This window comes from Lutjanus erythropterus, chromosome 6 (assembly GCF_056507025.1).
Source record: "Lutjanus erythropterus isolate fLutEry1 chromosome 6, fLutEry1.hap2, whole genome shotgun sequence".
Lineage (NCBI taxonomy): Eukaryota > Metazoa > Chordata > Actinopteri > Lutjaniformes > Lutjanidae > Lutjanus > Lutjanus erythropterus.
In genome coordinates, this window is record NC_139322.1 from 7,950,385 (window position 1) to 7,975,539 (window position 25,155).

Below are 25,155 nucleotides of genomic sequence, written 5' to 3' on the forward strand. Positions count from 1 at the left end.
CAATTATCTAAATAAAATGTTTTACTTTGTGGTTGTGGGCACAGTAATCAGTACTTGACTCCACTGACAGGGGGTGGTGCATACCAGCACATGAGACCCCAGTAACAAGTGAAACGCTGAGCAGATAATGAGGGGAACTCTCAGGCTCAGTTCGCCCACCCCTCACGGTAACTGTGGCGTGAACCTGCTGACTGCGCAGTCATACAGAAGTGGTCTTGTAATTAACTGAGAGCGTGCACGGCCGCAGCTGCGAGGTGTAGCCAGCTGAGCAGTCTGGGTAAGTCCCAGTGGAGGCGAGACGCACAGAGAGGCTAAACTCGAACGAAAGGCATCAGCAGTTTCATGACTTAGTTGTCTTCAGACTCTGTTAAGGACCGCAGTCTCCATCATTTTCCATGAAGCAGAATAAAGCTTCAACAGCCAAAATAGAACTTGTAATTGGTGCCAGTTGCACCAGTACGCTGAAAAAAAAAAAAAAAATTATTGGACCAGTTTAAAAAAAAATACTTCAGTTGGTAACACACAACACAATTGCTTTAAGTTAAATGTACTTAATAATTTGTTTGCTTTCAAATCAGCAGTTTGCATTAATGCAACATAGATTTAAGGCAGGTCAACTTAAAAGTTTCCAGTTTTGCAGTTCAGTTATTTGCTTTACCCAAAGGCATAATTTGGTGATACAGGACCCTGACGTGAAGCCTGACGAGGTTTATTTCTCTACAGTGACCTGTTTGCTCTACATTATCCCACAAATTACACGGCTACTTACTTTATATAATGAATAATTTGACACAAAATACTGATTTAAAAATGTTATTGCCATAGCAACGCTCTGCCGAAGAGAAATAACAGACCTCAGAAAGCTGTAAGTGACCAATCAGAATCAAAGCCGTGTAATAATCCTCCTTAACAAGCTACTAGCATGTATCCAGGAAAAATATTTTTTATTGTAAACTTAGAGCATGTTTTCTAACTCAGTTTGTTAAATGTAATACATGTAATTGCTAATGCTTGTATGAATTAACATTAGCCTGTCTTAATGTCAGCTTGTTTCATTCAGTGAGTTTACAAAAACACAGTTTCACAAGTTCAGGTGGACCATTTTGCATCTAATATAATATATTATTTGATCACAAAATATAATCTCGTCTTACATTCGACTTCGCCAAAAGAAAATGGTGGCTCACCTGCAGAGGGAGTCATGATGTTAGACCAACAACACTGAGAGAATCCTGACCGACACACTTAACTGAAATAAGAATAGCAGGTTTAGGTTGCAGGATGTAATTTCAAGTTGCTATAATCCACAAAAATCGCCATCACTAAAGCAGGAATCTGTTTGAGACTCATTTTAAACATTACATTACTTTAATTACTACTGAAATACACTTTTTACAGCGTAGAGCGACTGTAACAAAGAGAAATATGTGGGCCAAGTAACGTGTGTTTGTGTAGCAGGTGCTTAAAGGCCTGCGGTGCGTAGCGTAGCAGCAGGCTGACAGCGGTGTTGGTATGCATGTGACGCATGAATGGATTTATGAAGCTATTAAGAAATCATCCTAAGGTATTCTGGCACACATCTGCTCCTCTGCTCTCCTTCCTCTCTGCAGCAAATTGGCACCACAAGTGATTACAAGGTTTCTATGGCCATCAGCTTTAATTTGGAGCTCTGGGAAAGTCTCTCATCACTTAATATGTGTGTGTGTGTGTGTGTGTGTGTTCAGTTTCATCACCTGCAGCTCATCCTTCTCTTTCTTCTCTCCCTCATTGTTTTCAGACCGTCTGTCGAAGCCCTTTGCCTGGGCCTGATTGAATTCATTTGAATTAGGGAAATATTCAGATTGAAAGAATTAGTTTGACCATTGTTTCATGTGAACCATCATGCCGTTCTGTCCTGCCTGCACTGTCCATAAATGTTTGAATGCTTGACTGTCTTTTCACTTTATCCCCAGAATCCAGAGATGGTTTTGCAGGTTTGTTTTTCAAACTATGACCCACATATGATGAAATCCATGCTGCACACTCTCAGATCCTGGTATTGTAAGATGTCAAATCTTGAGCATATCTTATCTCTGGACTGGGACCACGTTGACTCTATCAGAATATGGAGTTAAGATATTTTTCTGATAAGACTAATGCTATATTTTGAATGCAACACACGTGCTTCAATGACAAAGAGTGATTATATGCCATAGATTTGGTCTTTTTCTTGCCAAATATTGAGCATCTGGTTATTTTATTTAATGTGTATGCAAGATTCAATGTATCTGGACACAATATGAGGCAAATGCTGGCTTTAGTATTTGAATAAATCTCCAGATATCCTCCAGATATGATCTAGATTCTTACAAGATATATTCAGATTCTGGTGTATTTTCTACAGCATAAATTATGTCCCAATTACATCCCAGAGCAGAGGTTTCAAATCACATGACTTAGACTCGAGTCACAAACTTGATGACTTTAGATTCAACTTGACAAAATCCAAAAAAGCCTTGAGACTCGACTTGGACTTTGTACTAAAATAAGTATTGAATCGTTGGGAAAACATTTTGTTTTGTCTTAGCAAAGTTTAAATGACAGAGGAATTCCAACATTGCAGTTGGAACACATATTATATCCTTTCTTGTTAGTGCAAAATAGTAAAGTATGTTGATTTTCCTGTATACTTACTGAAAAAACAATGTACAATGTGTTAATATACAGAACATCCTGCACACAATAAGGATGTAGTATGGCAGGGATCTTCAACTACATTTATCCTATATGGCCAGAATCTTTCTAAGGAAAATTTCTCATTTCAAATTTTTCAAATTAATTTACTTAGGCCTACTTCTTTAGACTTTTTCAAACATTCTGTAAGCAACCATGATCTGATTTTAGGCTGCACACAGCATGAGTCTACTAATGGCAAAACTTAAAGAAGTTGCTGAGAAATTGTTGTGAAATCTGCAGCTCTGCAGCCAACAGTTCGCTGTGGCTGTTACTGTCATTTCCTGTGACCACTTCATAACAAATGTCAGCTCTTATTTCACCAGTTAAATGCTTTTAGTGTGACGCTGCATTAGTAGGAAATGTTCGGTTTGCATCAGCAGCAACTTAATACAGTTTAACGTGTGAATGCTGCAAACATATAAATATTCCAGTAGTTTCATCAGTGGCAGCTCTGCAGGTTGGATGGGTAGCTGTGGTGGGCTGAATGTGGCCTGCAGGCTGCCAGTTGATGATCCCTGTAGTATGCAGCAGGGACACATGTTACTGTCTCCATCTATTATTTCAGAGATTACAGTGCAGGGTCTGTCGGGGTGAACACACTTTTGCACTTGTGGGGTTGCAGTGCCTTGCTCAGGGCCACTTTTCAAAGACTTTAACACCAGTAACACACTTTAGCTGGCAGCCGGAATCACCCACCCACCGGTGCCAGGAACTCTTTGTTACAGCTCAGCCTCCCTGACCTCATTACATTTAAAGTTCTGGTGTATTGCTTTTATTCTTTTTTTTTCATTTATCTAAATTTACTTTAGGCTTTGGCCTATTTTGCTCTTTAATTTGACCTTCTTGATATTGTTCCCTTTAATTACTCCTTATCACTGAAGCTATAGGTAGAAAATAAAACCCCTATCCTTTGTGGAGGTCAAACGATGATTACGTTGAATTATGAAATGCTTCTAGCTAAATCCCTTTTCAAATGAGATACTGTTATAATGGACTAGCTTCTCAATCCCTGTAATTGCAAGTTCACATAAAAATTAATTTTACACCCCTTGCACATCCATTGACCATGATGGTTTAATTAACAAGGTCCCTTTTAGAAATTTGAGACGAAGAGATTTATGTATTAAATTTGTTTACACGCCCAGTGGTTTCATACTGTTGAGACTAATTGCATGGTGTCAGAGGGTATCTCCTCATTGAGTCATGGGACCTTGTCATTTAGCACTCGCCTGGCTTTTATGATGAGCTGCTGTGCCTGAGAGAATATTCCGCTCTGACCTTTCAGAATCAATATTTAAATTAGGGGCGCTTTAATAAAGAGCCAAGAAGCCAAATTTTATGAAAAGACTGTTGCTGAAATGGGCTGCGGGGTTGTACGAGCCATCTGAGGGAGTGAGGATGAGCAACCAAAACCACCTCTGGAAATTTGAATAATGTCTGTTTGACATTGATCAAGCGACAGCAGTTGGTGCTTTGCATATGCATTTCATAGACCTATGTTTGGGGATCTATTCTGCTTCATTAATTAAGCGGTCTGCAGCCAGGGAATCATAAATCTTGATTGTGCAATGTCAGCAAATTGTCTTTGGACAGGGTTTGTTTACAAAGTCGCTGAAGGCAAATCTGACCACTGATAGCTGGTATTAATTAATGCTACATATTGTCTCATTCCAGCAGTTCAACAGCAATCAAATGCACCAACAATGGAACATTCTCTGATAATTAATTAAAGCATGAAATTATTGAGTCTCTGACTGGAGGATGGTTAATTATTTATAGTTAAATTAAGCCACAACCCCATGTCTGATGGAAAATGCTGCTCAACCTGCTTGCCATTTTTGTTTTTCTCTTTAGCAACTCGTAAATGTAATGAGTTCTTTCATTTCACGGTGACATTATTGCATTAAAAGTAATCACTGTGTTTATTTCAAAAGTTGCTGACCTTTATGGAATGATTAAAAACTAGTTTGAAATTGAGGCCGCAGAAAAGCTCTTAAAAAAAGCTCCATATTTTTAGTTTTTAAAAAAATACTTTTGTGGGAGAGGAAGGAAGGAATTTAAAAACCACAGCACACTTTTCCACTTAGCGTCAGTTCATCTCAGATGAGCTCAGGCCTAAAGAAGTCTGCAGTGTTTCTGAATGATGCTGCTATACGTCTTTCTCTTTGCACGGTAGATGCAGCAACAAACCATGTTTGCTGAAAACGGTTTTCTGAAGTGTTTTGAGCCCATGCAGTATCCTTTATACAACTTTGTGGGTTTTTAATACAGTCTTTTTAATGGAGTGCTGTCTGAGGGGTCAAAGGTCGCAGGCATTCCATGTTATTTGTTGTCCTTGCCTGTCATGTGCAGATATTTATCTTTTTTCTCCCTATTATGGATTGTAAATGGTGAAATCCCGAAATTCTGCAGTTTTGTGTTGAGAAACTTTGTTTTTTCCACATCCTTGTTTGTGAACAACTGAACCTTTCAAGGATGCCTCTTTAATACCCAATCACGATACACTCACCTGTTACCAATTAACCTGAATGCTCCAGTCAGGTGTTTTTTGAACATTTAACTTTTTTCCCCAGTCTTTTGTTGCTCCTGTCCCAACTTTTCTGAAATGTGCCGTAGGCATCAAATTCAGAATGTGTGTATATTTACAAAAAACATTTAAGGTAGTCAGTTTGAACATTAAATATCTTGTCTTGTACTGTATTCAACTGACTATAGGTGGAAAGGTCATTTCATTCTATATTTATTTATATTTTGCACAGCATCCCAATGTTTTTGGAATCGCGGTTGTTTTTAAATTCCATAAACAGTATCATAAAGGAAAGCTGGACTAAGAAGATAAAGCTTTAGAAAGATAAACAAATTTGACCTTCCTTCTGAACACGCCATTGAGACAAAGATAGATTTGCAGCTATCATGTTGGACAGATATGCAAATGCGTGTCATCAGTGAGGTCTTTTATCATCCCATCAACTCATTAAACAGAGCGGCAGGTACTGTTTGCTCTCCTGTCTTCTTATTAGATAAAAACCGCAGTGTGATGACTACAGATACCAGCTCCTCACTGAGCCGTTCAGTATCAGCAGGGAAATTAGACAAGACAATGCAAAACAACGCAGTGTGGTGCAACGCTAAGGGAACTCATTAGAACACTACAGCATGGGAGGAAGCCACATGATGCTTTGCAACATGTCATCAGGGGTGTTGTGAGTGTTATTACACAATCATAATTTGATAGCTTGTGCACAATTACTTCATTAATTTTGAGAATGTTGCATGATAAACTCACAGGCCAAAAAGGACATAGAGGAAATGATTTAAAGGGATGGTTCAAAAAATTTTGAAAGTGGGGCTGTATGAGCTATTTATCCATAGTCAGTCAGTATTATCTACAGTAGATGGTGGCTGGCACACCCCCGGTTTGGAGAAGCAGGCAGGACCAACAGCATGGATGCAAAGCAATGTGCTACTGTGGACAGGGTCAGCAACAAAATGGATTTTAGCTGCCTAAAAACAGTTTGAGTGTACGCTGTTTTAGAGTATTTTCACTGCTTGTCATCAGACAACCCTTTCAGATGGGAAACTGTAGCCTGCTCTCATTCCCAGTCCATCACATACCAAAGTTCTGTGGGTGTGGAACGTTGAAACCAAACCTTAATTAAAAGTTGTCAGCTACATAACATTATGTGCATGTGGGTAACCTAATGTAGAAAGTGCAATCGTTTAACAGCATTGATCACATATTAAAAACGGCTTCCCGGCAGCGTCAGATAGAGCTGCTAAAGGGTACTTTGCAGTTCAGTATCAGACACCTAGAGGTGGTGACAAATCATCCATATGAGACAAGTTGAGATGAGAGTGTATTGAAATATCTCTCTCTCCAAAGACACCAGACAAAACCAGTAATTTTACCTTGCAGAACACGGCAGATCTACCGCTGCCTGGATTGGTTAGCTTATTTGTGTTATTGTGTGACTCTGGTGAATCTGAACTGAACCCTTTAAAACACTGACGTCACACAATAACACAAACTAATTAACTGATTATCTAGCGGCTTCAAAGAGAGCAGAAAATGATTTAACAGCTTCAGTTTCCTGTCAAAACAAGGTGTCTGACCACAAGGTAAAGTGATGAATATATTGTGTACATTTAAAGTGATATTGATTTTTTTTTTTTTGGTGGACCTTTTTTAAGTGGCTGAAATATATTTTCTGTCATTAGCAGTACACTGCTTTGTCTCCAACACCACTCCTCATGCTACTTCTCCAAAATGGGGTTGTACCAGTCGCCATCCACCGTAGTTGATACTCTGTCTACTGACGAGCATCTCATTCAACCCCAAAATACCCAAACTATTCCTTTTATGCAATGTGGTGGATCAGAGCTCATGATTTGCTGCAGCTTCAGTGGATTCAAGTTGTGTATTTGTGTATTGATTTGTTGTTTCATGTTTCATGATGCACTATAGCCTTTAATCTATTTGTCAAGTGTAAGAGTTAGACACTGACAGGACATCAATATAGCGGCGAATATGTGGTTATAACTGCTGTAAACTTGTATGTAGATATGTTTTTGTAGGAGACAGGGGTTTCTAAAGTGATGATTAACTGACAAACATTAAGAATAGGGGGCTGCAAAAAAAAGTCAACAAAAAACATCAGTTTCACTTGAGTTACATCTTCACAGGCTGACATGCTGCGTTAATGTCAGACTTGAAGAATTGAACTGTCGTGAGCGTGTCTCAGCTGACACTCGAGTCAGACTGTAGAGACAAAGACCGGCCGTGTCTGAGTGTCTACAAATGCCTGTCAGACAGAGACGGCTGAGACCATTAGCCACACAGGCATTAGCGAAATTGCCCCCTGCTCCAACTGCATAATACATCAGAATCATTAACACAAACATTTGCAAATTAGCTTTGCAGCAAGCGCTACATGAAAGCGCTGCGTACAGTTCTCCATATAATACTCATTAACCTCAAAACACAAAGCTGACAAACTGAAAATAAAAAGGAAAAGAGAAAAATCAAGAGGGTTTGAATTTCAGTCAGTAAAACTGTGGCTCAGACCGGTTTGGTTTTGCTCGCTTGTTGTCTGGTGTCCCAGGGGTACCCATCTGTCTGAGGAAACACACCTGTCTGAAGCTCAGAGGAGAAATCTCCCGCTTTTATCTCAATAAACAGACAAGCCAGGCAGCCATTATCCAAAGCCCTTTACTGCTTTTGTTTACCTCTCTATCACGACTCACCTGTCATCAGGGGAATTTAACTGCGGGGGTGATTTATTAACTCTTTGAAATCAGAGCTAAATTAAATTCAATCGACTGGATGCATGAAGATTGACAGGAAGCTTATATTGCCTGGACTATGAACAGTGTGTCATGATATTAAACAAAGGAACAGCAGATATTATAAAACATATTATCTTTACTTACCTGCTTTTATTTTGAAGTCATCAGCTTTAAACATATATTGCAGTATTTAAATGCTTTAAAATTAAACAAAATATGCTTAATGCAATCCTACGACCATTTAACATGTTTAGGCTTATGAGGCATTTTCCCTTTATTGTGGCAAAAGCTCTGCATCATATTATGACACTTCTACTCACCTCCCCTCTGCATTCAACAACTCCAAATCTTCATGGCGTAACTGCTTCTTTACAGCTGCTCTTGGAGGAAAAGCAATAAAAATCATATACATAAGTAATGATTAATTAATGCATGCTCTTTATGCATCTAGATTTTTGTGGTGTGAGTTGCAGTTTTGGAGATATCAGCTGTAGAGATGTGTCTTCTCTCCAGTGTAATGGGGCTAAATGGCACCAAAAAAAAAAATACATCTGAAAAATTCAAATCCAGTGTCTCTTTCAGAAATAATCATGACCCGGCTCTGAGAAGTTTCTCATGGGAGAAACTTTCTTTCTGGTAGAAAAGACAGTAAATTCTGCTGTGTAAAGAAAGTAGTTTCTACATTAAACTGCTCACACCAAGGTCTGCAGATTATCTTGAGTAAATATGTTTTGTTTTGATGCTTTCAGCGTCACAAGCTGAGTGCCATTTAGTCACATTATATTTAATAGAAGGCAGACATCTTTATGGCCAATATCTCCAAAACTCTGGAACTTAACAAAAACTATCTCGTTGGATGAATAGCACTGCAGGTCAATCTGATCTGGTGATTATTTTATTGATGAATTAATCATTTGGTTTATCAAACTGCAGAAAATAGTAAGAAATACCCCTCACAGTTTCCCAAAGTCCAAAGTGGCGTAGCTTATTTTGTTTGACAAACTGCCCAAAATCCAAAGATATTCTCTTACTAACAAATAAAAGCTGCAATATTCACATTTGAAAAGCTGGAACTGGAACATTTTTGGTAGTTTTTGCTTGTAAGCTGACTTAAAACGATTAATCGATTTCATTTTTTTCCCAGGAACCATCCTGAATCACATGGTGGTCAAACTTTGAGTCATGCACTGGTTAAGCATTGCTTATGATTCATACCCTTATAAAATGTTGCCTAAAAACAATATATAGTACATGTCAAGTTTGAAAAATATTTGTTGTTATTTGTGTAGAAGTAGTAAAATGTTACTCATTAGCTATATTCTAGTACTTGGTAAATTACAGCAGAAATGATTAAGTGTCTTTTCATAATCTGAATGCAGACTGACTTTTACCGCTCCTTCTCTCTGTATCACTGTGATAAAACAATATGTAAGTATTCACATTATTTTCTACTCTTGCAGCATGCAGCAGATTTATTACAGCCCTTTAAAACTGCTCATGAGCAGAGTTATTAAAACTACAATTCTCAGCTGTAATTTCAATTTCATTATGCTGATCGCCTGCTGTAATGACTCATCGCGACCACAGGATGGCACTGTGGCTTTATCTGTAAACCCACAGGCCCGCTCTTGTCTGATCAGCAGTAAAAACTTTGAAGAAGTCTCAGATTCCCCCAAGGAAACCATGAAAGACAAAGTTGTGAAAGCTGGAGCCGAGGCGATTAAAAAAAAGTATGACTGTAAAAGAGCTGGTGTTGTGATCTCGTTTCCTGTGATCCATATATTGAGCAAAGGGAGAGTGATGGTTGAGTTGGGACTGCAGCACCTCAGTGGCCTCGGCAGATGAATGAAGATGCAAATGGAGGGAGGGGGAAGTTAAAGCCTTTAGTGACACTAAGCACACCCCAGAGGCCCTATGGTGCAGAACGCTCAGCCTCAGCACATCAAGGACGCAGCCCCTCTGTCTGAGCGTCCCCTTGGCACGCATCACATCCCGTCCATCTACATTTTCATCCAGACAAACACTTGACTCCTTATGCCGTGCCGAGCCAATGACAAGAGACAGATGTGCCCTCCTCAGAGAATCCAGTTTGATAAGCTGCTGCTCCACAAACTATTAAATAACCCAAAGAAACCACCGGACTAAAAAAGAAAAATCCCTACTTTACATGAGAATGGATATGCCTGGAAACCGTACCCGCACACGATGGCTTCGCCTTGGCTGTAAATGTCAATTTCATGTCAGATCCTTTCTCTATTCATCCATGACGCCTGTGATTGCTTCATCCCTTTGCATGAGAATGGCTGGAAATGAACGCTGGCCTATTCTGGCGCTCATTTACAGCGCTCTGTGTATGAAATGCATCTCAAAGGAGCGGCAGACAATCACATGATCGGGGCCTCTGCTTTGAAGAAGATGAACAGGGTTGGGGGGGGTTGGTTTAAAAATGTACTCCAATACAATCACTGATTAACTGTAAATGTAATCAGTAACCTAATCCAAGTATCACAATATTAAATGTAACTTGATAACTTCTATTTTTGGATTACCTCAATACCAAATGGTGAAATTAACATAATGTTTCATGATTTAGGTTTATTAATCATTTGTCCAGATATTTCTTCTTTTGTTCTGCCTGAAATCAGTTTACCTGGATTTCTGTGTGACCAAAATTAGCAGTTGATCTCTGCAGCTAATATTAATAGTTGTTTTGAGTAGCCAACGTTAAAAGTTGAGCTGTGTCTCAATTTGGATACTTTCATTACTACACTGTCATGTACTACACTTTGTGCTCACTTGTGTGGCTGTCTCAAATTGAGGACGGCCGTTGGGCCTTAACGGAAATGCCAGTCGCAGCTTCTTCTTCTTCGTGGGCAAACTGAACGTGTTAAATGTTAAAAATATTCCAGAATCTTGACGGGCTGGTCATCCTTCCAACCAACCAAAGTTAACCAAATAAATGTATTGGTAGCCTTAATCTGACAACAATATAGTGGTAATCATTGATGACTTGTATCTGTATAATTCGGTGTTCACTGTGGCCGCTGTAGTCACAACGGCTGTTTCTTCGGCCACCTGGGCTACCATGTTTACAAGTTTGGTAGCCCTGCCACTTACTACATAGACAAGATGGTGAGCCTTAATGACGAGAAGTGTCCAGCGTTCCACACTCAACTTTTTGGCCGTTATATGTACAACATCTGTCTACTCGCAGTGCACCTAGTTTTGCCATAAATGTCAATGCAATCAAAACAGGAAGTGTAAGTACAGAAGTACGCGAATTTGAGACAACAGTGGTCTGTGTAGCTAACATTAATGGTTGGTCTGTCTAGCTAATGTTAGCAGTTGGTCTGTGTAGCTGCAACATTAGCAGTTGGTCTTACCTGTAAATGTTTCTTTAAATTAGATGTTGTGTTCATGGATGGTGACATTATTTTTCACAGTTGAAGGCAGAACTGTCACTGTACTGTGATGTACTGTGTCTTTTTTCATAGTCAAAATACTATTGAAATTTTCACCCAGAAAAGCATTTTTCACTTGAGGCCATGATAATGAACTGACTGTCAGATTAGCTGGTTTCATTGAGACTAGCATGTTGTTGTGAGACTTGTGAGGTGTCATAATGTGTGCACACGTGATAGTATATTGTTTTTTATGTTAAAATGCATTTTAAAATTCTAATCCTGATATTAATCCATATTTCTACTAAATGTAACTGTAATCTGATTATGTCTTTTTTCTGTAACTGTAAAGGAATCAAATTACTCTTTTTTTTCATATCCTAATTATGTAATCCCATTACATGTAATCCATTACTCCCCAAGCCTTACTATGAAACTGTGCACTTTTTGTACTGTAAGTTTTTAAATTTATGCAGTGTGCCTCCACAGGCTCGATGTGTTCATATAGTTTTCTTTATCCGCTAAGAGCAGCTTCCTGGTGGGACCTTGGCTATGCTAAGGAGTGTCACAACCATGATGCAGGCCCCATGTGGCACGCTGTTTCTGTGAGTCATTCAGGCATACGGTACTCTGGCTTTCCTCTCCACTGGTTCCAGAAATACAGGTGAGCCCACAGCAGGTGAACCTGTCATAGTCAGCACCTGCAGGATCCTAACAGCCAGCAGGGGAAAACTGAAGGACAGAGGAAGTTTTGTTGTGAAGAGTTCTGCTGTGCCACCTGGGAAGCTCAGTGATGAAGGTGAAACACAATGTTGTCCTGAAGGCACATGGCGAGAAAGACAAACTGTTACAACATGTCATTACTGTGTGTTATTGGTTTTGTCAAATATAAAAGTTAATGCATTAGATTATTAAAACAATTCTAATCCAAATTCAGCATTCAGCATCATATTAAAGGGATAGTTTGGATTATTTTAAGTGTGATTGTATAAAGCACTTACACATAGTCAGTGTATTACCTCCAGTAGATGTCGACTGGTCCACCCCCAGTTTGGAGAGGCAAACTTAAGCAATGCACTGCTGTGGACAGTCAGACAGCCTTGGAAAACTAGTTATACAACCCAAATATTGCTCTCTCCAATCTAACCAAACTCCATAGACAAAACCAGTAATTTTACTGCATGCAACAAGAGAGTTACTGGTCTACTGCTGCCTCGATCTGTCCAGATGTTTGTGTTATTGTGCAACTTCAGTGTTTTAAAAGATTAGTTCAGATTCACCAAAGTCACATGATAACACAAACAAACTAATAGATTGCAGCAGCAGTAGACCAGCAACTTCTGTGTTCTCTGAGGTAAAATTACAGATTTCACTAATGGAGTTTGGTTGGTATATACAGTATATGCTGTGCAGACTGTGTTGCTGTAGATTTTCAATGAATCCCATGAAAAATTATTGTAAATATAAATACAGAAATACTGGTTGTGAAATTTAACCACAAACCTCCATCTTCCAATGAAAGACTGTGCTTTGTTTTGAGAACCATATTTTGTTTTGTTTTCAGTTTTCACATCAGAGCTTAGGAAATTTTCTATGCTACTTTCACTTTAGATTGAAGCAGGTTTAAAAGATAGCCATTATATAAGCCAAATATCACTCTTTTCAAATTAACCAAACTCCACTGGAAAAATCAGTCATTTTACCTCGCAGATTAGGGAGTTGTAAGTCTACTGCTGCCATTAACTGTCACTTTGTTTAAGTCATTGTGTGACTTAGGTGATTTAGAATTAGAGCTCAGATTCACCAAAGTATCACAATAATACAAACAAGCTAACAGATCGAGGCAGTGGTAAACCGGCAACTCTTGTGTTCTGTGAAGCAAAATTACTGATTTTTCCTATGGAGTTTGGTTTGTTTGAAAAGAACAAAATTAGCCTTATATAATGGTGGTTTCCCATAAAAAAAAAAAAAGGCCGTCTGATTGCAAAGTAAAGGGGCGAAAATATTCTAAATATTGCACACAAAAACTAATAAACTGATACAGATTTTTTTTTAGGTGGATCTTTCTTATATGTGGCTAAAATAGCTTTTGTTGCTGACTCCATCCACAGCAGTTCATCTGCTTCTCCAAAATGAGGACATGCTGACTGCCATCTTTTGCAGGTAATACACTGACTTTGGATAAGAACCTTACAAAACCTCACATCAAATAATCTGAGCTATCCCTTTAATAAAAAAAAAAGAACGTGCAGTATTTGTTAGATTATTTGGGTCATTATTTAGGTAATAAGTCAAAACTCAAATGCCCTTTTGGCCTTTTAGAGTGCTGCTCATACAGTTCTGCTCGGCTCTATAATTTGTTTAAATGTTGATTTATGAACTAATTGTCTGTAATTGCTGCTTAGTGCCACTGTTAATCCAAGCTGTCTGCCTCCTGAAGCACATTAGACCAGATTTGTATAATGAAGTAATTAGTTCAATTACGAAGAAGAAAGTAGGGATAGCGTAAGAAACTGGGAAGGAGAAGCCAGAAAGTACTCCCGTGCCATGAGCGAGTTTTCTGTCTTGCTATTATGAAACATCCTCAGCAGAGTATATGAAAATACCCTCGCTGTGAGCAAATGATTCCCTTAATTAAAGCTTGCGCATGTCAACAAAGTTAATTTGAATTTTCTAATATGGACATTTTTTACACAGTTTGGTCTCAGATGTCATTTTCTGGACCTGCTTCGCCGCAGCATCTCACATATCGAGTTATTTCAGCTTGCTAACAATCCTCGCTACTTCACACGTTCAAAAAAAAATATAGCTCTGTGTTTTCTCTTTGGCTTCTGTCACCCGCCAGAAGCTGCCATCACAACCAAGAGTGCTCCATTGTCTGCTAGCATTGTCATTGTTATTAGTCTTTTGGATTGCCTGTGGAGGTATCGGCAGGCTCCGGGGAAGCAGGCGCCAGGCTGGATAATTAGTTGTTCTTCGATGCCAGACGGGCACATTGCCGTCACTTGGAGGGGAAATGGAAAGTGGCATCACTATCACAGTAACACCGGAACAACCTTTGGTGTGAGGGCCGGGTTCCAACGCATCTGTCACACCACTAGTCATCTACCCACTGGCAAGACAATAATGCTTACCAGTCTATCTATACACAGCATGGATAATTACTTTATCTGAAACAGAATTATTCTTGTCATATTTGTCATAATTAGTTGTGGTGTGGTGGAATCGATAGTGAGTTTCTGTATTGGTTCTGCTGATCGTTGCAGACAAAGAGATTTGGGCATTTTAAATCTTCTGGGACACAGAACAGGACAACATGATCTATTTTGTCTTTATTTATTTATGTATGTGTAACACCAACAAGGATTAATTATTAAAATTTATTATATGATGGTTTAACTTTAAATTACGGATTTACAGGATGAGTTTATAGGATTTAGGGGCATTTAGCCATGAAATAGCTGAATAGCTAAAAAAAAAAAAAAAAAAAATCACTAAAGGCAGTATCTAGAGTGAATGTTTAGTTTGTCCATTCTGAGCTAACTTTGTAACTTTGCAGTGCAACATGGCAGACTCCATGGAAGAGGACCCACGGTCTTTGTAGATAAAAACGGCTCATTCTAAGGTACCAAAAACACAAGGATTCTTATTTTCAGGTGAATATACACTTATGAATACATTATCCAATATCATAAAGACATTTCTTTTAGGTTACCTCAATGTCTGGCTCATAAATTTAAGAGAAAAGAGAAGAAAAGAAAAAAGAAATGGTAGACAGGCAGACAACTTCTGGGAGAAAGGGAGAAAAAAAAATCTATAAAGAATAAAAAATAAAGGGAAAAAAAAGAGCACCCCACAGAGATCGATATAAATATAAGAGAGAGGCACAAAGCACTTATGTATAGAATAGGCAGGAGACACACTGAATATGAGATTGAAATAAATGCCGCCAATTGGATGCAAAAACAAATTTTATAGAAAAAGGAGGCAAAAATGAAAAGGAAATTCAATAAATAAATGCTACAAAGGTTATCTCAAGGCCGACATATTTTTCATAAACAATCTAAAGAGTACAAACTTATGTGAGAGAGGAGAACTCACCAGGCCACAAAGAAATGAAATGAGACCAGAGAGGTTTAGAAGTTCTGACAAACTTTTCTCTGTCATTCCTCTTTGTATATCAAATTTTCTCTCGGTGCAAAGAGCTCATCAGGTCTCTCATCCATTGAATAAAGTTGGGGGGACTTATCTACTTAGTTCTGAAGGAACTTTGGGCTGCGGTACTTTCAAGCAACGCAGCACCATGATGGTAAGGAATGAAAAAAAAGTTTAAAATTTGAATAAAATGTATTGGAATACTAATGTAAAATATTTAGTTCTCTCACCAGCTTTAAATATATTACATTAATAGTTGAAAAACATAAAAAAATAACTGTTTTCATAAGTTTGTTTGTCTGAACATTGCCTTCGGGCAACATTGCACAATTATGGAAAAGCCCATATTTTGCAAATTAATGTATTAGAGAGTGCAAAGCATATTTCAGCAAACTTCACATCAACAATCAAACCAAACGATCATAACCCTCCTCATAATAAGACAGTCAGTCACATTTAGGTGTTTGATCATCTGTGTTATGTTTAAATGCTCGTTTTCAGTTTTCTGGTTGTGTGTGTGTGTCTTGCTGATGGTGATGGTTATGCATTTTTACACCCTATCTTGCACTGGTAATACCTGTCACTGCTCTGTCACCCTCACTGTCCTCATCCTCACACTCATTTTCACCCTCACGCTCAGTTCCTCCTTGCAGGGTTTCCATCAGCTCGTTTTCTTCCTCACTACTAAATTCTATTTCATCCTCACTAACATCAACTGGGAGTGATAATTCCACCATCTTTGAAGAGCCAAAGAATAATCTTGTGTTCAGTCTGTAAATGGGAGAAAAATGTGTGTAAAATATAAACATATGCTCTGCAGAGAGGACTCACAAAGTAAACTAAAGAGTGTAACAGCCTGAACTCTATAACTAACATATTTAGGTAATTTGTAGAAATAATCCTCTATTACTGGCAATCCATTTTTTACAAAAATGAGAGAGACATTTCCAGATATATTTAAAAACTTGCTGACATGTCGAGTGTTAAAGAGATCGTTATTGTGACAGATTGAGTAAGTTAGAGCAAAGTTTTGTTGCGAGTCCCTGATCTATAACAAATCCCCGTATTGTTGCAGAGAGCTGCAGCCATCTTGTGTTTACTGTGAATTCACATGTACACATTGGGATATATTTTTTCACTGTTGCACTGAAATGACCCACTACCAATTAATCCCAATACTAGTACAATTCTTTTTTGTACACAGATCCAGAAAAATGCTCAGCTGATCACTGCAAGCTGTCTTTGATTTAATGTGATGTGAGATTGGCTCATTACTGCTACATGAAGGAAACAGAGCAATAAAGGGCAGCTGAGTCCACAAAGTCCAAAGAAAAATCCAAGGGACATCCTCAGTGAGGGACACTGAGGACGAGACACAGCAGGGAAGACGCAGATGACCTGACAACTGAAAGGGAACACAAACTGGCTTATATACACAAGGGCTCGTAAGGTGCAGGTGGGAACAATCAGGGGCAGGTGAAAACAATAAAAAAATCAAAAAGGCGGGATAATAAAGAAAGATTGGAAGTAAAGGCACAGGCACAAGAGGGAAGGCAGGAATTTCAAAATAAAACAAGAAATGACTAAAACAAAAACACAAAGCATGAAAGGTCAATGTGTTGAGAAGCCAACAAAATGTTGGAAAGTTTGGCTAAACTTCATATGTGTTGCATCTGATCGTGAGAATAAATGCATAAACTAGAAAAGGATTATTTCAGAAATGCTTCTGTTCATATGATGGGTAGTGACTGAAGGAGAAAAAGTCATATGAAGTACACTTCAGGCATCTGAATCATTTTAAGAGTACTGGTATTGTTTTTTCCTGAATGGTTGTCTGTATTATATGTTTTATGCGCTTTAGTAAGTTTGGGTGAGTTTTGTGAGAGTTTACTGAGCTTAAACTGCTTTTTGACAATAAATATGAGAAAAAAGTGACAGTGATTTCAGCTGAATACTGTGAATATTTTTGTAACTTAGATAAGCTGTGTCCTGTCCCTATTTTTCACTGAGGAAACACCATCCTTTTGTCACTCTTGCTGTTATTTCTCTTTCATTTTTCAGGGGCGTTACACGTTCTAATTCCACATTTATTAAATGCTGGGCGTGATACATTTTATTTTACTATTTTATTTATCAATTTAAACCCTCAAGATGAAATTTGTGTGACCTCTTGGAAGCTGCATCATCCAACATTACACCTCCAACCGTGTGCTTCCTGCTGGAGCTGCTGGTGACTCTGGGCTGTCGGCTGTGCTGGTTTCTACGGTGAACGTGGACAATGAGGAGGAGGACGGAGACGCCTGCGAGCAAGGTGCCTCCGAAACCCAGCAGGATGCCATACAGGAGCGGCAGAATGACATCCAAAGGCCCCTTCTGGTACAGAGGGACTGGAGCCCGCTCCACAATCAGATCCAGGTCACGCCAAGTCAGATCCCTTACTGGCACACACACACACACACACACACACACACACACACACACACACACACACACACGGCTCAAACAGGACAGACACACTTGTATCTCAAAGGACCCTGGGACCATTTTTGTCAAGTTTTAACTTGAATGAAGCACCGTGGAAAAAAAAAAAAAAAAAAACGACAGGTGATAATTACATTTTTGAATTTCTAGGTATCCGGGGAAATACTCCTCATATAGTGAGAGTGTTGATGTTGAGAAATAATGAGTTGGAAGCATGCCCACGGCCACCAAATCTAATCCGGCATCTCATCTAAACACTTAATAGATTCAGAGTTCAGTGAAACATTATATCATTTGTCATTCAGACAGTCTCCAGAGGGATAACCCAAAAATCTCCTCTTGACATCAATAGCCGATGTGTGTGGCTCAGACGTGGCCACACATGTTTAGACTCAGTTCTCCATCACTAATTCTATTTCATAGTGTTCCAAACTAATGTGACTCTTTAGTCCACAGCAGACGTCCCCAGAGTCGGGCTGTCGCAGCGACAGAATTCTCCCTCCGGTTTTTTAGACTGGGTCTATAGCATAATGTCCGTTATTAGCATCGTTCTTTTGTTTGGCTTTTGCAAATTACTTCATTTATGATAAATGAACTCATTTGGTGCAGTAACACAAAGTGTAACTGTGAATTTGTGGATCTCACTTCTGTGCCAAGGAGGCAACTTTACACATAGCTGTATTTGAACCTTCAGGGCATGTACATCAAGTTAAATTGCATGCAGCAGCAACACAACACAAACTGGCAACGAGGATCACAGAGCAGAACCGGACAACTTCCATATAACAACAAAGCTAACGCAACTTGGGCTGCAGTATAAACTTTCATGAAAAGCAACATGAGAAAACAGTTAATTTCATTCAATCTACTACTCATTATTTAGTTTGCCTCAAGTGAGGCTTAACGTTCACGCAGTTTCTCTTGACTGTTCCTCGGTATTACAACATTAGTCCGACGTCGACCCAGCTTGTGGGAGAAGCCACATTAGCTGTTTAACATGCTAACACCAATCTCAACAGTTTAACCTGCAAAATAAACACTGAAATAACGCAAAACGAGGCAAAACTTGCAACTTAAAGTTTGAAGACCTGTTACGGACAGCTGGCATTCATCCACACTTGAGTTTTTAACGTGTATTTAAGTCATGAAAAAAGCTAAAACATGAACATAATGGCTGTTGAAATTGGCTTTTCAATAGCGCAGTCTTTTAAAATTACGGTTATTACAACAGTCCTACCCAAAGGGCCTAAATTAAGTTCTGGGGATATTATTTTATCTGTCAGAAGGCCCAGTAACCATTTTAAAAAATCTGCAGCCACAAACCAGTTTGTTCTTTTGCTCACTGTGTTTCAACACATCAGTATGGAGTTACAGAAGAAAGCATACAACAGTGAACCATACAATGTTAATTTTGAGTGCAAAAATGAAGTGTTTCATACAGTCTTCGCAGGTCTTTAAAACACGGTGGAAAAGCAGACAACAAAAGGCTAAAGGAACCTTTTACTTCCTTAAAAAGCAGACTCTTTCAAGCTTTAGGACAAATTACCTTTTCTTTTTCTGAACCTCTGGCCTTCACGCTGATGGTCCTTTGTGTCCGATTGCACCGGCGGGACGTTTAAAGAGCTGACATATTTGTGATAGTCTTCAACAAAGCGTTTCAGGCTCAAAACTTTGTCTTGGTTAACGTTCTTCCCCACTTCTGTAAAAACAAACGAGCACAGAGCCAATCTGAGTGTTTCTCTGTCACTTTAAGTACAAAAATTGTATCGGTCAATTTGAATTTAATTGTTGTTTTCTTGCCCTGAAGATAATGAGTTCTGGCAGGAGAGCAACTGTTGTCCTTCAGTTCAGAATAAAACAAAACGAACCGCTCAAGTTTCTACGTATGAGTAGATGTCTTCAGAACTGCAATCAAGTGTAGGATAATTGCTGCATTCTGCATCCACACAGTTTTTCATCAAAGCCATCACTGCCCCCCCCCCCCATGTCTTATAACTCATCTCTTCACATCCTCTCCTTGTCTTTTCTTTTTTTATTCCTCCTCCAAAGCTGTTGATGAAAGGAGCAGATGGTTTGTTCCGTGGCTGGTGTCAGCTCCACTGAGTCCTCTGTCAGATCATTTACACCTCCTTCTCTCCAACGCCACTCGGCTGTGGAGTTGTGTGTACACTGGACTGCAACACATGCCAGAGACTGGCAGTGTGCAAAATATGCCACTTCTGAAGTTCCAATTAAAACGATTCTCAGAGTAATGAAGCAATTACGTGCTGTTGTTAAAGTCTTGAGGAGGCTTTCTTGACCGAAATAAACCAATTTTTGAAAACACACCGCCATGTACCCAAATGAGGCTTTGTTCCAATTTCCTTTTGTCAAGGGACATGCTGAGATGTCTGTTCATGACATTTGCAGCTATCAACAACACTGTACATAAAAAATGAACTATTCTAATTTGAAACCCATTAGATTGTAGCACAACTCAGAATTATTCTATTAAAAAACATTATTCAGTGCTACAGGGGGGCACATGTCCTTTCTGTCTCCATTTGCGTCTCACCGACGGCGATGTCTGTTCTGCCGATGTGCTGCAAGGCGCGGGAAAGCCTGTCGTAGTAGGTCTGCTCGCCGTACCTCAGCAGCCAGTCTGTCAGGGCCGTCCGGCACTGAGCTTCACTATCTGGTAAACACAAAGCATATGGCCCTCAGACAGACAGGTCTCCAGTCAGCCCGCTGCCAGAACCTCCCCGAGCTGAGCTGGACATGTGAGAATCAGACAGGGCTCAGGGAGGACTTTTCTTCATTTCTACCTTATTGCAGCCTGTAACTCTTAAAAAGATAAGTTCACATTTTCCCAAAACTTTCTCACAGGAATGGTTCGGATTATTTGAAGTGTGGTTGTATGAGGCACTTATCCATAGTTAGTGTGTTAGCAGCAGTAGGTAGTGGTCAACGTCCCCTGTTTGGAGACACAGTTTAAATAGGTTCAGTTTAAGGACTTGAATCATTTTGAAGGAGTTAATTTCACAATAATGACCTGCTCATTGCACACTGTAAAAACATTTCAAGGAAATGCATTGCAATAGATATTTGAGTTTGGACTTTTAAAAAGTTTTGCTGACCTATAATCTTTAGTTGAGATAATTTACTTTTCTTCTTTAGATCAACTTGAATCTTTGATTTTTTAGAAACTTAAAAAAATTGGTCTCAGTGAGCTGCCAATCTGATTTTTTGGTTCCTGAAAAATTAAATCATTTTAATTGATAATATTAAAGTTTGACATTTACTTTAACTTCATTGAATTTACTCTTTTTTTGAGTTTCTAAAGTGTAAAGCTTTAAGTTTATCTAAAGAAGAAAAGTAAATGATCTCAACAAAAGATGGGTTGTTGGTAAAACTTTTTCAGAACGTAAGAATTTGAGTTGAGCTCAAAACTCAAAAATCTATTGCAGTTCACTGCCTTGAAATTTTGAGTTTTCTCAATTTTCTTTTTTTTTACAGTGTACATTATTCTGCCTATTAGACGATTACTGACTGAAAAAAAAAACAATAATTTGACACGTAAAATGATGTAAAAATAATTGAGCTGATTTAAATTTGATTTTATTGCTCATCAAGAGCCTATGATCAGAACTGTGTCCATACAGTCTGTTATAAAATCACAAAGTTTGTTTTCTTCCAGGTGGAAAACCCCTGCGTCACACACATATTGTTTAATGGCAACAACTTTTCTTTTTCATGGTATTATTTCAAAGTGTATACATCTCAGATCTAATGTACCTGTTGGGTCACAGACTAAAGAAAATAACAGCTAATCCTATAGGTTTATCTATAGATAAAGTTAGTTAAAGTTTCTCAGATTTCTCGTTACCACCGCTCTCTCCAGTCAGTCTCTTTGACCACTACTGTGCCCTTTTTCTCTCAAAGAAAATGTTGCTATGCAGCATAAACTACAGCCAGACTCAGACGTTAGATGTAAACCAAGGGAGGACACAGCTGGGAGAGTATCATCATTTGGTCCATGAACTCCACCGGGATATCACCTGGTTGACATTTCAGGCTGAGTTAGTCTGACTAGATGCGAGCAAAGCAGCACAGTACATAAAATAAGCATGGCAGAAATGTCACATAGGTCGGACCATCATTTTTAACTAAACTTCGCAGTCACAGTTGAAAATTTTGATTTTGTGTATCTCCCCAGTTCAAATCAACTGACAGTTTTCTAACAGGAAGTGACTGTTGTTTGCGTGACGTCACAGTACAGAAATATAACAGTAGTTTCCCATTGGAAAAATCTGTCTGACAGCAAAGTAAAGTGGAGAAAGTGTCCTAAATATAGCACACACTTAAATTGATACTGATTTCTTAGGAGGCTAAAATACGTTTTGCTGCTGAGTATTGCTTAGCTTTCATGCCAGCCACCATCTACTATAGCTTATGCACTGATGATGTATAAGTACCTAACACAACCCCACTTGAAACAATCCAAACTATCCCTTTAAAACAACACTCACATCAGTATTTTTCAATTTAAGTGATGGGGACAAAAATTCACAGTCCTCTTTGTGTGCAAAAAAAAAAGCACTTCAGAGTTCAGTTTAAGAGAATTTGAGGCCTCAATAGTCTGAGTCAGACAAACTAAATGGTTATCTCCCAAAGTTACAGAGATTTCCGTAAATCGTTTCCTCTTTGTGTTTGGCCAGACAGTGTTTTCCTGCAGAGCTGCAGTGAGAGCGGCACAAAGAGGAAAGTTTGTAACTTTTGAAAGATACCCACTTAATTTGTCTAACACAGACAGCTGAGGCCTCATAATTGCTTCAGCTGAACATTAGTATGCATTTTTGCACAGAAGGAGGACTGTGGATTTATGTCTCCCATCACTTAGATTGAAAATGCTTTAAGAGGGGGTCTCTTCAGGGCCCGTATCATCAGGGGAAACCATTATAGCAGTGCTGGAAGAAGTATTCAGATCCTTTGTGTAAAGGTCCAGCATGCAAGAGTTAGAGGGACTTTTTTTTTGGCAGAATATGGCATAGAATATAATATTCATAAGTATGTTGAAGTAAGTGTGAGAGTTAGACCTGTATATCTCTAAAATACATACAGCCTTTTGTGTTTTGCACAAGTTTGGAGGCCACTGTAGGTTTTCCTACATGCTTGGAAGGGGAGTGTGAGGAGAGGTGCTCGCAGTCTGCAAGCTCACTGCTAGATGCCACTAAATCCTACACACTGATCCTTTAAGTAAAACTACAAATACCACACTGAAAACACATTCAAAACCTTATGTAAAGAACCGGTGTGTAGGATTTCACGGCATATTGCCATATTCTGCAAATAAATCGCTGTTACATTTACACACTGGACCTTTAATTAAAAATACGTATTCTCAACAAAATGCATATTCCATCTTCCAGTTATTTTTTTTAATGTTAAGTTAACCTTGTTCACCTTAAGAGGAAGGATAGTGTCCCTAACCCATAAGGAACGCTTAATCCTTCAGTTTATCATTACAATTCTAATTCAAAGTCACCAAATTTAGAGATACATGGATTTGACTGGACAGAAGGGGTATGAAAAAGTGTAATCTGCACAGTAACTAGCGACTAAATTTGTCAGACAAATGTAGTGGGGTAAAAAGTACAATATCTACCTCTCAGATGTAGTATAAAGTTGCACAAAATAGAAATACAAACTAGTCAAATAAAGCATAAGTACCATAAACTTACTTAAAAGGAGACCTATTGTGCTTTAGCTTATTTTCTGACATACAGTACCAGTCAAGTATGTCCAAACCTTTGAATTGCACTATAATGTTAGAATGTTGGCTGTCCATTTTAACATTGCTAAAGGGTCAAATAATCAGGTAAATATGTGCAGAATTAATTCCTGGGAACATTGAGTGCTGTAGTCTCACATATCCAGACCAATCTCTGACTTAACCAACCAATGACTAAAGTAGCTGCTAACAAACATGTAAAACTTGCCTGGCAATCATAAAATTCTGCAGCATAAATCACTGAAAATGTTTTCTCCATTAGATATACTCCAGTTTAACCAAACCCACTGAATATACTTGTGTTTTGTATGGTAATCAGTGAGGATTGGCAGCCAATGCTTCGCTAAGCTGTGTCTGTGACCCCTCACCGGGCTTTAAGGAGGGGGGCTTGAAAAGACAGGAAGTGAAACAGCCTGTGTCAGACAGGGGGTGAACAGAGGTGCTGCATAAATGGCCAGTAGTAGATAAATAATGATGTTTGTGAACTGTGAATCATGCAAAACAACTCTAATGGAATGTCAGAATTAAAATAAAGAGCATAATGGGTCCCCAGTAAGTACAGCACTTGAGTAAATGTACTTAGTAACAATCTACAACTGTTTTACAATAACTCTTTCAATGTCTAAGAGCCTGTGCTTTGAGTAATCTTTTAATAGAGCCTTGGAAAAATCTGAGCCGACACTTAAATGCATACAGACATCTGTGATCTCTGTGGTCTAAAGTACTTCAGGTCTCAGATGATGATGAGCACTAACCTGCAGCTGTAGAGGTGTCTCTCTTGGCTCGAGGCTTGAGATCCAGCTGATTTTTTTCTGGCGAGAGGCGCTCAAGGTGCCGGAAGACGTTCTCCTCTGGGTGGGAGAGGGCGAACAGGAGGTCCTCGCACTCTTTAGACGTCAGGAGCTCCACTAAACGCTCCAGCTGATGGACCCCGATGTCTTCCGCCACTAAACGTAACCCACACTATAAGTGTTGAAAGCATGACCCTACTGTACACTGTAAATTCCGGTTAACTGAGCATAATGCTGACGTTACACAAGCGCGCCTGTGCTCTCAATTAGCAAGTGCTGCTAGTGTGGCGCCGAACTGTCAACTTACCCTCCTCGGCTGCAGAGAATAGAAACTGAATAATCAACATTTCACAAGAGAGAACAGAACAATCAGCAAATTCAGTCTCACTTTGAGGTTGTTGTTTTTTTTCAGTTGAATTCTTCTAACATGCTGGCTGCTGATGTAACTGCACCTGCTGTAGGAACATTTGCTCTCACCTGTGTCCTCCCCGAGCGCTGAACTCAGAAGTAGAAACATGAAGATAAGACAGAATTTCCAGACTTTCATGTCGGCTGA

At 39.0% G+C, this 25,155-nt stretch overlaps 1 protein-coding gene across 1 annotated transcript; it reads right to left on the reverse strand.

The window, feature by feature from the left end:
• Positions 1-12,016: 12,016 nt before the first annotated feature.
• tmdd1 (transmembrane and death domain 1) lies at positions 12,017-25,155 on the reverse strand. Its single transcript, XM_084722054.1, has 7 exons — positions 25,077-25,155; positions 24,564-24,755; positions 20,593-20,712; positions 19,585-19,737; positions 17,725-17,995; positions 16,135-16,328; positions 12,017-12,219 (listed from the first exon to the last, which is right to left on the reverse strand). Exons 1-7 carry the CDS (start codon positions 25,144-25,146, stop codon positions 12,017-12,019), a joined length of 1,203 nt encoding a protein of 400 aa, XP_084578180.1. The 5' UTR covers positions 25,147-25,155.